General features: G+C 32.7%; 1 protein-coding gene across 1 annotated transcript; it reads left to right on the top strand.

The window, feature by feature from the left end:
- Positions 1-842: 842 nt before the first annotated feature.
- LOC124358404 (ATP synthase subunit C lysine N-methyltransferase) lies at positions 843-12,005 on the top strand. Its single transcript, XM_046810707.1, has 4 exons — positions 843-1,120; positions 5,156-5,328; positions 11,233-11,421; positions 11,788-12,005. Exons 1-4 carry the CDS (start codon positions 1,045-1,047, stop codon positions 11,932-11,934), a joined length of 585 nt encoding a protein of 194 aa, XP_046666663.1. The 5' UTR covers positions 843-1,044; the 3' UTR covers positions 11,935-12,005.
- Positions 12,006-14,694: the final 2,689 nt, after the last annotated feature.

The following is a 14,694-nucleotide window of genomic DNA, read 5'->3' as shown; positions in this document are numbered from 1 at the left end:
ATTTGTAGACTATTTTATTAATTACATATTATGCATTGTTAATGTATTTAACGGTAATGTAATAAAAGTATACGCTTAAATAAATTAAAAATAAGAAATATACAGCTAAAAATTAACCATGTACCCAGAATCTACACTTCGTAGTATATTAAGATATAGTTTTGTTTCTCGCAATTTTACTGGAATGTTTCAATTAATAGTCATTAAGAGAAATCATAATTAATTATAAATAACTTTTGTCATATTAAATATGTATGTCATTTAATAACATAAAATAACTGGAACATTTGTGTTTTATTTACTAATAACACTCAAATGGTTATGATTTCATTGTATATTGTATGTAAGTGGTAAGAGGGAAATTAGTCTCTCGTCTTGAGATATTTGAAAATTAATTCTTCCATTTACCGATTAAAAATAGTTTTATTATCAATCACTTATGTATTATCGGACTTTAGCAGGACTGTAAGTTCTTATAGAAGGGATCTTGGTACAGTTTAAAGTATATATCATACAGTCTACATCACTACCTTACTTTTCTATTGTATTGTTTTCGGCAAAATACTGTCAGTTATACACACGTCTGGATGAGTCAGACAGATGTAAAGTAACGCAATTGTTCTCGAATCACTTATTCTTAATTGAATATGGTCCGTATTTTCTTTATTATTGATAAAAGTTTTCAACTGTTCAAAAGAACTAACTTTCTACAACCCGCCATTTAAATAACAATGCACAGTGCTAGAGCTACTTCAAAACCTTTGGCGTCACAGTCTGTGACGTCATAGTTGTTCCCGTTCTTTGAAACCAAGACCGGTGACCGGGCATATAGCCACTCCGTTTGTAAACAATAACATAACCTTAATGTTGAGTTGTATGCACGCTAATACTGCTTCCTTTGATATTATAAGTTGATAATATACAGTTAACATTGGTGTTAGTACTTTGGTAAAGTTTCAACATGTCATGCATACTGTTATAAAGTATCCTGCAATTAAATAAAAGATTACAATTTTCAGCCTTGTGAGGTATTATTTGATAATAATGACTGAGAGCAATGTTGTAGAGAGGAAACCTCTTTCTCTAAATAACTCTGGACTATATCTGATTGGTTTAACTGGTATGTCTAACATGTATTCCTTTATGTTATATGTTACCAAAAAGTAAGCTGGTCCAAAATTGTACATTTACTTAGGTTGGGTTTAAATTGTACATTTAGTTAGGGTTGCAGCCCTTAGGGCAATAATATAAGTGACAAAAGACTCCTGGTTAGTCTTTTAGGTAATTATGAAGTTATCGGTTGACCTGGCAAAATACGTGTTTCGCGTAAACAACCTATAGATATGTATTTCTTTGCATTGTTATACAACAATGAATTTTATTAAAAATAGATTTTTAAAGGGCTAAAATTGAAATTTTAATTCATTAACCAACCTACCTATTTTTTTGTATTATAGCAAAAGCGGTTACAAAAATCTGTGATTGTGTATGTAGACAAAAGAATTTTCGGTATTTATTTACAATACCGTGACCATGAAAAATGGACTTTTTTTCATGGGTTGGGCATTTATAGCCAAGTATTATTATCACAGGTGCATATAAACTGGGGGAAAGTATATCATTGTATTATATTGATGCCTTTTGGGCATTATTGCATTAAGGATGGAAAATAACCGACAAAATTTTGTCGAACAACACTTGGAGGGTTAAGGATCAGGGGCATCACGTGATCTGGGATTCGACTTTTGCAAGCTCGAGTTAATTTTTTTTCTAAAAGAGCAAGCAGTGCGCAGCACTGCGCAGCGGGCAGGCATCGTTGACAGGATTAACGTCATCATTTCAGTAAAATTGCCAGAGGTACTGTCAAAAACAGAGTTTTCAGAGGATTTCAAAAAATCGTAACTCCTTTGATTTTTGTTGCCGACGAATTTTTTCTTCACTATTGTTTTCAGGAAAAAAAATGAACATACCTTTCCATGGTCACGTTATTGTAAATTGATACAAAATGTTCTAGTCAATGAAATACTATGCAATACAATGTGATAAGTATGGAAACTGTATTTTTTAACTATTTAATAAATATAGGCTACCATACAAGGACACCAAAGGTGTAAGCAGCCTACAGTGTTTCTCCATTGTCAGTTGTGGGGTCACGTTTCAACGCTGTCAATGCATCAGTTAACTGGATTTTAAGGACATGCATAAAATACCAATGTTTGGAATCTCCTCGTTAAAGAATTGTATTACAAATGAAAAATTTTAAAATTTTTTTAAAGCTTTTATTGTTCTAAATATTAGAATATAATATTTAATTTAAATGTTTTCACATGGTCAGCCTCTGCAACCAATTGATCTTCTTTTATTTTTTGTGGGAGGGAGATTAGTGCTGGTAGCCACATTATTCCCACAAAGATTTATTTAACTTAACCCCTCTATAAATAATTTTGTCACTAATGAAAACAATTTGCATCCCACAAAACATCCATAAGGCCACATTACACAGAATGGTAAGACCATGTGGGCACAGTCTGTTGGTAGCACTGCAAGAGCGGGAGCGGGACTTGAATGAAAAAAAATTATGGTTGCCTGTAAAGTCGGTTTTACGGGCGAAGATTTTACGTGACAACGTCTTTTTCTCGGTAGTATATTTATTGATATGAATATTATTAAATTGCACAATAGGAACAAGGAATTGAATGAAAATAAGAATTGCACAAATTTTAACTATAGAAATATATTTTGTTTACTAAAACATTGTACATAATTTGAAATTAATTAAAATTTGTTATTGTAAATGGTAAAGTTGAATAAAACATTTACTAAAATTGGAATTTGAAATTCTTGCTAAACACAGTTAAATTCTAACTCCGCGCGTGGTGATTGGTCGGTTTAGTTCGTTTGTTTGGTCGCACTGTTATGACAGGTTAGAGGTTATAATTTGTTATTTTAAATGTTTGACTAGCAATACGCGCTGTTTCTTCTCAATCGACTGAATTACGATTGATTGCAGAGTGATTTAAACTAATAATTTACTTAACACTATCAACATTTGTCAATAGTATGACATAACCTATAAACTCAGTTTCTCAACTTTTGTGTCAATCTAACAATTAATCAATCAATCATAGTTTACGATAATGAAATATCAGTGTACAATTATTTACCTTTATTGTTGTAGTTGTTGTAAATGACGAATCTAAGCACTCCACATTTTCACGAATAAACATAGTTATCTGCTTTATCCCGTGCGGCGGACCCACAGTTATCTGCTTTATCCCGTGCGTCGGACCCACTGGACGGGCATCGTAACGTTACCGGGCGTTACACTTTTTCATGAGTGACTCCGAGCCGCAACCTAATTTAAGACGTTGTCACGTCAAAATCCCACTTATCCTAATGCATATGGAAACCGCTTGTCGTCAGCGGTTTTTAAGTGCAAGCGGGTGAATTTACAAACCACAGAGGCACGTCGTTGTTTGTTGAACTGTTCTTTTCATTTAGTTTAGTGTACTTACAAAATTGTGGTGGTTGACCACTGCTGTCTGCCCTTATGAATCAAAGAACCGAATACTGGTTTAGTCCTTTGAATTGTTCAGGAAAACGATAATTAATCAAGGAAACGTTGATTATATCGGTGAGAGAACTTTGTGCAGCCATAAAGACCTTGAACAATCTAGACAGTATTTTTTTTAAATATTTTGACTGAGCTTTTTAGGTTTCTAAGTAATAATTAGTAACTTATTTAATAATGACTTGCCTACCCATTTCCCAATCAATCATTTTAGACTGATTTACATTTGGTTTTGTGCCAACTTATGTGTGGTAAGTATGCGATTATTGATAAATCGCTGTTAATTTTGCTACTGAACTTATTGTGAAAATTGTATTTAAATCAATAGGACTACAGACAGAGTGGGCCAGAACTAGGCTTAGTCCGGCGAGAGATCATAAAGCATCACACAATAATCATGACAACATAGGGTATCATAATTCATGTTTTAGTGTTTTTTAAATTTAGATCTTATCCCTATACAGCTTTTTAGTTGTAATGTAATGTCAGCCAGCCTACTTAACTCTGTGGTCTAAGCTGAGAGTATATAGCACTAGAACTCAGTGGTATATCAACAGCCGTCTGGAGGTATCAGCATTTTTATACTTTTAACACATTGATTACAGCAGACGCACATTAATACTGTCCTGGCTCTCCTTAAGTCAGTACATGACTTGTGTTACAGTGAAGGTGTTAAATTATGCTTAATCCTAATTATCATTGAAAAAAGGCTACCACATGTAGTACTTAATTTAACAATAAACACGCTTGCAAAGTCATTAGAAGATGATTTAATTTCAGTAAGTTTACACTATATACCAGTCTATCTTATTTAGCCTTGAACAAAATGCCAGAAACTAACTTTCATCAAAGTGCTTTATTTAAAATATATAATTTTCCAGACTAACTGAGAAGGCGTGCTTACCATTTCAGTATAAAGCAGTGTTGTTTTGACAGTTAGGAGGAACTTCAGCTTTTGTAATAAGGATCATTTTGAACATAAAGATTCTAGTTTGATTCTTCACAGATACTTGGTCTGCAACCCTTGTGTGGTTGTAGAAACTAAGATTAACAGAGTTAGCAACTGAGCTTGTGCTGTGGAGATTCCTTTTGTGGATAGCTTTTAAGTTTCCTGAGCTGGTTAGAGTAGATTTGTGAAAAACACTAATACTTCCTTTTCAGCTAATCATACACTGGCAGACTAGAGTTTTGTATGTCAAAATAAATCATAAGGAAATATAGGTGTAAATAAGAGAGTAATTTGTTTGAGAGCCCTGATAATTTGTTCCTATTTTGATGCACGGGCATAACAAATAGTTGGTAATTTCAATAATTTTGTTTGCCATGTTTCTATGGAACATGAAAATGAGTGTTAGTTATGACTGTTATACATTGTTGCACTGAGTTTTCTGAAGGTATTCCTCATTTTTTCAAATGTTACATGCTTGGGTCACAGAGCTGTCTTGGGTACTTCAGTTCTGCTGGTTGGTTGTCAAAGGTCAATGGAATCTCAGTGACATACAAGGATAATGAGAACATGACTAAAAAAATAAACTTTTATCATTGCATAACCCCTCTTATTATTTAGTTTTGAAAATGTTTAAGGTGGAGCAGCTATTGCACTGACTGTGGTTTGTGCTCCGTTTGTATCCCCTGCGCTGAGACGGGTCTGTCTGCCGTACGTTCCAGCCACATCCACCCAGATTGAGAATGTTCTTCATGCTCTCAAGGGGAGAAAGGGGAATCTACTAGATCTGGGAAGCGGAGATGGTCGAATTGTAAGTAGCCACTATTTTCAACTGCTGAGATAGAATATGGTACTGCCTGTGACCATAGCACTTTCTATCAATACATCGACTTTGTATTGTATCAATCCTCGCACAGACCAGTGAACTATGAGGATGGGTGGAATAAGGCTTAAAAGATGATTAGCCTTTCCTTTTCTTAAAAATAATAATGTGCATAATGATACAATTTTAAGTAGAGTAATATTATTTTATGAATATGCATATAGGATATTCATAACATTAAACTTTAAATTCAATAATCACTTTAAAATATTTGTGTTAGTGATATAAGCTGAGCGACTAAAATATTTTTATTTTTAACGACGTTACGATTTTTTTTTAAATGTAATGATGTTTTATTTTAAAGACGTTCACAGCGATGGCTTATTTCCAGCCGTTTTTATTTGTCATTAAATTTTTCAATAAAAATTGTAAAAAACCGTAATTTGTTTACATTAAAAATCTAGGTAGAGAGAGAGAGAGAATTTTCTTTATTCCAAAACATACACTGAGCTACATTAAATGTAAACATCAACTGTACATGAATAGCGTCAATATCTATAAAAATCTAAAACTAATACTAAAACTTATATTAAAACTAACACTAATATTTACAATTATTTTTAAGCAGTTTTCTGCTAATTGTTTGATAATAATTTTCCAATTGAGTATAGAGCTTTATTGTTGAAATATTTCTTTACTTCACTATCAAACTTTTTGCCATTGTAATCTTTTATTTCCTTGGGTAAACAGTTAAAACATTTTTTCCCCATATATTCTGTTTTCTTTTCATAGAATGTCAAGTTATTTTTGTCAGTGCTAATTTTTATTGTAGCCAGGCTTTACTGTTGAAAATTTTGTAGAATTACTTTTAACATATTTAATGACCTCCGTAACGTAAAGACTATAAATTGTTGGAATTTTGAGCTCACTAAACAGGTGTTTTACTGAATCTCGTCTGTTAAGGTTTAATATTATTCTAACTGTTTTTTTTTTCATTTTTAGTATTTTGTCAAGATTTTGTTTGGATGTTGCTCCATAGATACTTATTCCATATGCTAAATGTGAATGAATGAGTGCGTAGTAAATTTTTTTAGAGCACTTTGGTCACATAACTTTGACATACACCGTAAGGCTTGGATTCCAGATGAAATTTTATTACATTACTAGCTGGCCCGGTGAACTTCGTTTCACTTACCTCTTGGCCATGTTGCTACCTTTGTTAACATATTTACATATGTACTTTATTGATTTGACAGAGTTACAAAATTCCAAATTGATGTGAGTTTCAAAAGTTTTGGACAATATTGGCGAGTACGACACAATCCATCCAACGATTGTCTACATTAAAATTTTGTCCTTTTATCTTCACAATTACAGATCGCCCACCGTCCTCAACTGATTGCCGACGATACAACGGGTAACCATCATTTCCCGAGATGGTTTCAGCAATCAATGCTCTAGGGTATCGCTTTAGAACACTTGCCGTCGACCATACAGGGTGAGTTGTTGTTGAAAACTCCGCAAGGTCCATGTGTCATATGTTTACTTACTACTGCATTCAGTTTTGGGTCAAGTGTTTCATCGGGAATCTCGGCTGAAATTATGGAATCAATGTCTTCTGGCCTTAATTTATCAACTAACCAAACTAATATATGCGCATGTGGCAGACCACGCTTTTGCCACTCAACAGAGTACATCCAACAACGTACTTGGCCATACACACGATGCTTTATAATGGAATTCATTAAAGATTTTAATTTTTGCTTAAACACTCTGGCAGTGATGTCATGCCTATCAACTGGTGTTTGGCCGTGTAGCAATTCTTTCTTAATTTCCATCCATTATGGGTTACAGGTGAATGTAATAAAAGGTATAGACGGCCATATTTTCTAACATACAGAGCCTATTTTGAAAGTTTTTAAAGAATTGTAACGATTGGCTCAATACATTTTTTTAAATCGACTCAGTCCTATTACTTTCCGGACAAACCCTTTACGACATCGCATCTTGCGCGTATTCGTGCATGTGGCGCGGGCTTCCAATGTAAGTGGCCGGCAAAATTGTAATTTTTCCCACATTTTCTGCATTTGCATCGGCATTAATAGCATCACGAAGATGAATGTACTCGTTTGATCGAAGCTGCTGTTGGTTTACGGTAGACGGATGTACGTCAATAGTTCGGTCTCAATTTTGACATATATGTGATGAAAAAGCCGTTGACACATCAAAATGTGATTTACTTCACCTTCACGGATCATGAATCTATATGAATACAAATTCATAGCACTGACTTTTTTGTTGGTTTCAGCACCTGGAATCAGAAATGATAAACAATGACATTTTTGCATACATTAAATACAACACATTTATTGTCAAATTATCATATCGGACAAAAGGCAATCAATACAGGCAAAAATACAGATAATCAATTTAAAGCTTTCTGGTAAACTATATTTTTTGTCTTTTTTTGCGGTGCGTAAATATATAAAGATATACTTTACCATGTGTAACAAAAATCTTCGACCTAAAATATTGGGTGCTGTCAGGCCCAAACACAACAGTACTTTATTTGCCATCACTAAACCCATATCTTCTATCGTGATCAATGTCTTATTGTAAATTTCCGCATTAATTAGTAGTGTAGGATTCGAAGTTTGAAATCGCACACGATGTAGCACATCCTCAGACATGTCATCCCTACATTTCATCCACAAATCTACCGGATTCGAAGGGAAACATGTGGATATTATAATCGCAAACAATGTTCGAATTTGATGTGGTGATGAAGATATGATGGAATCCTTGAGCGTATTATCCCAATGTAAATCATCCTCGAGTAACTGTAATAGTTGACACGCCTCACGGTAAGTAGCACACAGATGTCCATCAACTGTTCTCAATTGTTGAAACGATGTCGGACCACGAACATTCACCAATAAACATCTAAGATAATAACATTCAGCGTTATTTGGATGTACTGTATTTGTGGGCACTATAATCGATTTCTGGATCGTAGGAGAATGCTGGTCGTTCCAGGTTCACAGGAGCATTGCGTTTGCGGAATCGGTCAATTTCCTTTTCCCGGGCTCGCTGCTGTTGTAAACGATGTGCACGAATCGTTGCATTCTTTGTCTATCCACTTCATTCTGATTTACTGTAGAACGCAAATGTGCCATACCAATAGGACTGTTATCATTATCAGTCTCTTGCTGGTCATCAGTGCGATTAGCGCGTGAGGTAGCTCGCCGCACATTCGATCTACTTCGATGACCTATGTTAGGTCGTTTTTTTCTCGGCATTGTAAGCAGTGTCTGATATTAATGTTTCCTTGCACTAATAATGTTAACCTATAATGGCGACAGCTTTTTTACCCAAAATTGCATGCATTAGTAAGTAAACATATGATACTGAGACACTTCGTCATTTTTATTTGTTACAGCTGTTAAACTAATTATGGATACATGAACATCAATCAAACGTTTGACAGGTAAGAACAGTTTGTATGGGAAAATCAAATTGTCGTTTTTAGTATTTTCCTTGCAATTTTGTTATATTTTCTCATCGTTTAAACCTTCCCTGGACTTCCACGAACATTTCAAGACCAAAATTAGCCAAATCGGTTCAGCCGTTCTCGAGTTTTAGCGAGACTAACGAACGGAAATTCATTTTTATTTATATAGATTAACATGTTTACTCCAAGAAAGGTGTTCATCTATGATTAAACCTAAAGATTTTGTATAATTTTCTTGTGTTATGAGATCATTGCCAATTATAAGTGATGGTTCAATTTTGTGCCAAATTTGTTTTGTCGAGAACGTTATGAAATTAGATTTTTTTAAATTCGATAACAGATTATGATTTTTTAAGAATTCTTCAATGGCTGCTAGCTCAATATAGGCAGAAATATCTATCTCTTGGTTTGAATTGCCCGTTACTACCATATTAGTGTCATCTGCATATATACACAAATATTACTTTGATGAATATTTTGGGTTATCCTTCCAAGATAGCAAATAAAAAGTAGGGGTCCCAATAACGAGAAAAGTATGTAGGCTCCGCAATTTTGCACACAAAGAATAATTTCAGTTTGTTCTTTCAGTATTACCTCATCAGGTGCATGAAATGATTTATGAAAGCCCCCGGTGGTAGTTGAGAAATATCACCCATCAGGTATACGTCATGGTCAGTGTGTTAAAAGCACATGACTTAGTATCTTGAACAATAATTTTACTATGAATGTTGATTGATTTTTAGAATGTTTATTTATAAGTAGTCCGGGAACAAAGAAAACTTCAGTTTAATGTAGGATCCAAACCATTTCAATTTCTGATTATATAAATGGTTACGCCATTTAATAGTCTATTATTGTGATTGTTGAAGCTAAACTACATCTTTGAGCCAATTCTTTATTAGAGTTGCTGTATCCAACCCTATAACCTCAAATCCCGTCTTGTCTTCAGAAGTTGGATTACAGAGTTTTTGTTTAGTTTGGACCTAACTTTATGGGTTGTTTTTGGGGAATAATAACTATAAATGTCAACCATGTGAATTTTAGCTGATGAACAAAATGATAACCAGGGCTGAAAGGTCTAGGATGTGTGAAACTGGGATTTCGGCCTGCTATATTTTATCACATAAGTCACATAAAAATTTAAAACAACTGTGGTTTTAGTGATTTTGGAGTTAGAACTATGAAGAAATTATCAACTTTCCGGACAGTAACGACATGATGGTAACTGCAGTGTAGTTTCTCGTAATGTTTCTGAAACCAATCACCAGTCACTTTTCACTGACAGTTCAACTCTTGGTCCTCTTCTTTTCAGGCTTAGATATAAAATCATGATATTTGGAAGGTATATTGGGTTATTTGTAACTTAAATTCATAATTTATTTATTTGGTTAAATCTCTCTTTATTACGAACCAATTTAAAAATATCAATGAAATATTTAGAAATAAAATTAGAAAATTTAAATGTACCGTCAATGACCTGCTTTGTTATGTACCTTAAATGTGTTAAGTTTAGGAGTTTTTACTACAGCTAGACCCGATTGGAGGTATCCCAGACTGGACCTCTATGCAAATAAGATTAGTGGGTGTAAAAATGGTAGTTTGTTAACATTATTAATTACAATATAGACAAATTTAAATTAGTAGATAGTGACAAAACTTCATAAATGAAGAAGAGGATATGTCATTGTAAAAGATCTTTATTGGTTAAGCAGATCTTTTTAACCATATTTTCTCTAAGTTCTGGTCCACATTTTTTAATACGTAAAAAACAAGGTCCTTCTATTCCTCCCTATTATTACGTATGAGTTGATGGGTTTGGCCTCCCAAAATAAAATACTATATACACTACTGTTATGGATGAAATGATTTACAGCACCTTCCCACTAATACAGCTAATACACTAATACAGCACACTTAGATATTGTATACATTAGTACAAAATAGGCAATGTTTCTCCTACTACTCTCCTGGCTCTATCAAATATTAAATTAATTTCTTACTAGCTCTCATAAATTAGGCGTTTATATGTTAGCATTTTTGTATATTGTTTGATTGATTAATTTTTCTTCTAGATTAGGGGTATTGTAATAGATGAATAAACATTTTTACATACAACTTTCTTTACCTAGGAGTTTCATTGAACTTGAATTGAATTTTAACACACACAGAACCTTTGGATCCTCAAAAATCAACAACATCTAACAAGTAGCTACGTTTGTGAGCTTGAACTATGGTAATAGTTGAAAACAAATATTATCTTATTCACTTTAAATCTCTCAGATAGGTGGCTTTAAAATGAAAGTTATTATCCAATTAATGTAATGAACAGAAATTTAGTATTTCTAATTATAGTACACAAGTAATATGTTATGCTTGTACAGGTTCTGGCAGCTGCATCTGCAGGGTTTAAGTCCACCGGTGTCGAGCTGAACCCTTGGCTTGTTTGGTACTCACGGTTTGCAGCACTCAAGGCCGGTTTTCACCAGAAAACCTCGTTTTACCGCTCAGATCTCTGGAAATTTTCTTTAAAACCGTACAACAACATTGTTATTTTCGGTGTACAACAAATGGTACGTAATAACCATTCATTTGAAAAGAATGTAAGTGCTTAAAAATTTATAAAGAGAAAAAGCGAGGTGCATTCAATGTTGAAATTAGATATTAAAAAAAAGGTCTATAATGATAAGATCTACTATTACATAACACTTTGATTGCTGGTCTGCACTGAGTGATATTGAGTAGTCTTATTATATACCATATCCTAAAGCAACTGCCAGTTAGTAAATGCTTAGCAAACAAAACAATACTATACGTTAATCAGAAGTTTGACTCACATTTTCACTCAACTCAGCCAGCTCAACAGAGTCAGGTGAATGTCTACTTCTCTACCATTTGTCTTCACTTTAATTAATTATCAATGATTTTATGTCATTTAGATGGAAGAGCTGGAAGAAAAAATGACAAGAGAAGTGAGCGAAGACACGTACGTCGTTGCGTGTAGGTTTCCTCTTGCCCACCGGAACCCTGACGCGACGATAGGCACAGGACTAGATACTGTGTGGCTTTACAAGTTTAACAGGTAGCAGCATCAGTTCAAATGTTGTTATCTAGTAGATTCATTTGTAAATATATTTGTTGAGGTGTTATTTATGCATCTGTTGTTTTATTTATAAAAGATTACCTGATGTATAACATTATTAAAAATAAAATATGAAAACATTCTAAAACATTTAAAAAATAATTTGTCAAAATATGCAAAATTTGAACTCGATCGGTCAAGCCGTTCTAGAGATATACATTATTTAGTACAAAATCAAAATGGTGGATATCTGCGAAAAGAAGCTTTTTAGGACATAGACTCAGGACACATTAAAAATATTATAACACACATTTTGTAACTCATTGATTTATTCCAAAACGTAGATACTTAAAACAAGTAAATAAATAACATGGTTAGTTTAATGACTTATATTAGTAAATTTTTCACGTAATATAGCTTCAATTCACTGCAATAAAAAACACAGTCATAACTACTGAGAATCAAAGAACGTAGCCAGGAAAACATTTTGGGTTGGGGGGTCCAGACAACTGATAATTTTCCGTAGTGGACAGAGAGTAAGGTACCATTTTGTTCCTTAAAAAGTTCTTGACCCGTTTCTTTGTTGAGAATGATCTTTCAGCAGTACATGTCAGTAATACTGAATTATTTAAATAATAATAATAATTACATTCTTGAAGCTCTTGCCTTATTGAAATGATATATTAATTCAAACAAACTCTCCAATAACATAAAGTTTTTTATTTTTGTGAGGCCTTTCGTACTCAATGAGTACATCTTCGGACTCACACAACTGAATGAAAGTAATAATAACAATAGTAACATAAACAATTTTGTACTAAATAAAAACATATGTCATTAAAAATACAAAGAGGTAATATTCTATGACAGCACAGTATGTTATATGTATATATAAAAATAAAGTTTATATTTAGTTAAATCAAATAAAGTAACGGTGAATTTTGAAAAGGTCCAGGTTCGTTGTTTACCAGATTATTTTGGTTCTTTTTTATAAAAATTGTTTCATATGCATCAAGGAATTTTTTATTTTGTACTTCTTTTAATAATTTTGCATTTGAAAAAGAGTGTCCAGTTTGAAGTGCATGTTTTGCCATGGCTGATCTTTCTTCCTGTTGGTATTTTAAACATGCCCTATGTTCCTTAGCTCTCTGTTTTAACTTTCTTTTTGTTTGGCCAATGTATTTTAAATCGCAATTGTCACAATTAATTTGATAAATTCCAGATTTTTCTTCTTCATAAATTTTATTCTTGGGATTTCCTAATATATTCTTTAATTTAATTTTGGAATTTGTAGATACATTAATATTGGCATGTTTCTTAAAACTTTTAGTAATATCTGTAGATAGATTGTTGTAGGAAACAGATATCAATTTTTCAGGTTCTTTACTTTTGATTTGATATAAGGTTGTTCTAGAATTTCTTTCAATAATTTTCTTTTTCTTTTTTATCATATTGTCAATCATGTTAGTTTTGTAGCCATTAAATAAAGCAGTTTCCTTTATTTTCTTAACTTCTTTTTTATAATTTTCTGTTGATAATGGAGTATGTAATAGCCGATGGATTAAATTGTGAAAAGCTGCTCTTTTTTGTGATGGGGGATGAAATGAATCAACTGGAATGAATCTGTCATTTTGTGTTGGTTTTCTGTATATATCGAATTCAAAATGGCCATTCGTATTTTTCATGATTAATAAATCGAGAAATGGGAGTTGATTTTCATTTTCTATTTCACAAGTGAATTTGATAGAAGGATAAATGGAGTTGAGAGAATCGATAACATTTTGAAGATTTTGTTTCTTGTCGAAAACAGCAAAAATATCGTCAACATATCGCTTCCAGATTCTGGGAAAATAATCCATTGTTTCCTTTGCATGGGTTTCAAATTTACTTAAAAATATGTTTGCAATAAAACACGAAAGTGGATTTCCCATGGCAGTACCATCAAACTGTTTGTAATATTTTTCTTGAAATTGAAACACATTTTGGGACATACTAAGATTTACTAAATTAATGTATTCGTTAACAATAGTTGTTTCTAAATTTAAGGAAATCAGCCAGTCCTCTATGATTTTGATATTATCTTTAATTGGTACGTTTGGATATAGCGATTCAATATCAAACGATACAAGATATTCATCTTCTTCGATCTTTAAATCTCGTGTGGAGTTTATAAAATCATACCTATCTTTAATGGAGAAAGTGGGAGGAAATTGAAATTATTGAAACTACTGCACTAACCATATTACCTCTTTGTATTTTTAATGACATATGTTTTTATTTAGTACAAAATTGTTTATGTTACTATTGTTATTATTACTTTCATTCAGTTGTGTGAGTCCGAAGATGTACTCATTGAGTACGAAAGGCCTCACAAAAATAAAAAACTTTATGTTATTGGAGAGTTTGTTTGAATTAATATAATAATAATTGTTTACTAAAAAAGTAATTAACAAATTTGAAAATTTGGGGGAGGTCCGAACCCTTTGGACCCCTTTGCTGGCTATGTCCTTGTGAGAATCCAAACAAGCCATAGTTTTCCTAATAGGTTACACCTTTGACATGTGTATTTGATATTTGTAATGTTAAAGTGCTTAAAAAAATGTCAAAACATTATGTTGTAAAAAATATGTTCTTACTGCATCTAAAACATTACAAGTATCAATCGGTTGAATCTTATGATAGTCATATTAGTATATAAGTAGTCTAATAATTGTGTAAATTAAACTAACCAAATAATAAGTTAAGTATCACATCAATAGAAATA

The sequence above is a fragment of the Homalodisca vitripennis genome, chromosome 1, assembly GCF_021130785.1.
Source record: "Homalodisca vitripennis isolate AUS2020 chromosome 1, UT_GWSS_2.1, whole genome shotgun sequence".
Taxonomy (NCBI): Eukaryota; Metazoa; Arthropoda; class Insecta; order Hemiptera; family Cicadellidae; genus Homalodisca; species Homalodisca vitripennis.
The sequence above is the reverse complement of the archived record's forward strand: the minus strand, read 5'-3'. Positions and strand labels throughout refer to the sequence as shown.

Excerpts from the sequence above, each read along its gene's own strand:
- LOC124358404 (XM_046810707.1), top strand. The coding sequence starts at position 1,045 with ATGACTGAGAGCAATGTTGTAGAGAGGAAACCTCTTTCTCTAAATAAC. Across the intron at positions 1,121-5,155 it reads ATATCTGATTGGTTTAACTG|GTGGAGCAGCTATTGCACTG; the intron begins GTATGTCTAACA and ends AAAATGTTTAAG. Across the intron at positions 11,422-11,787 it reads TTTTCGGTGTACAACAAATG|ATGGAAGAGCTGGAAGAAAA; the intron begins GTACGTAATAAC and ends TATGTCATTTAG.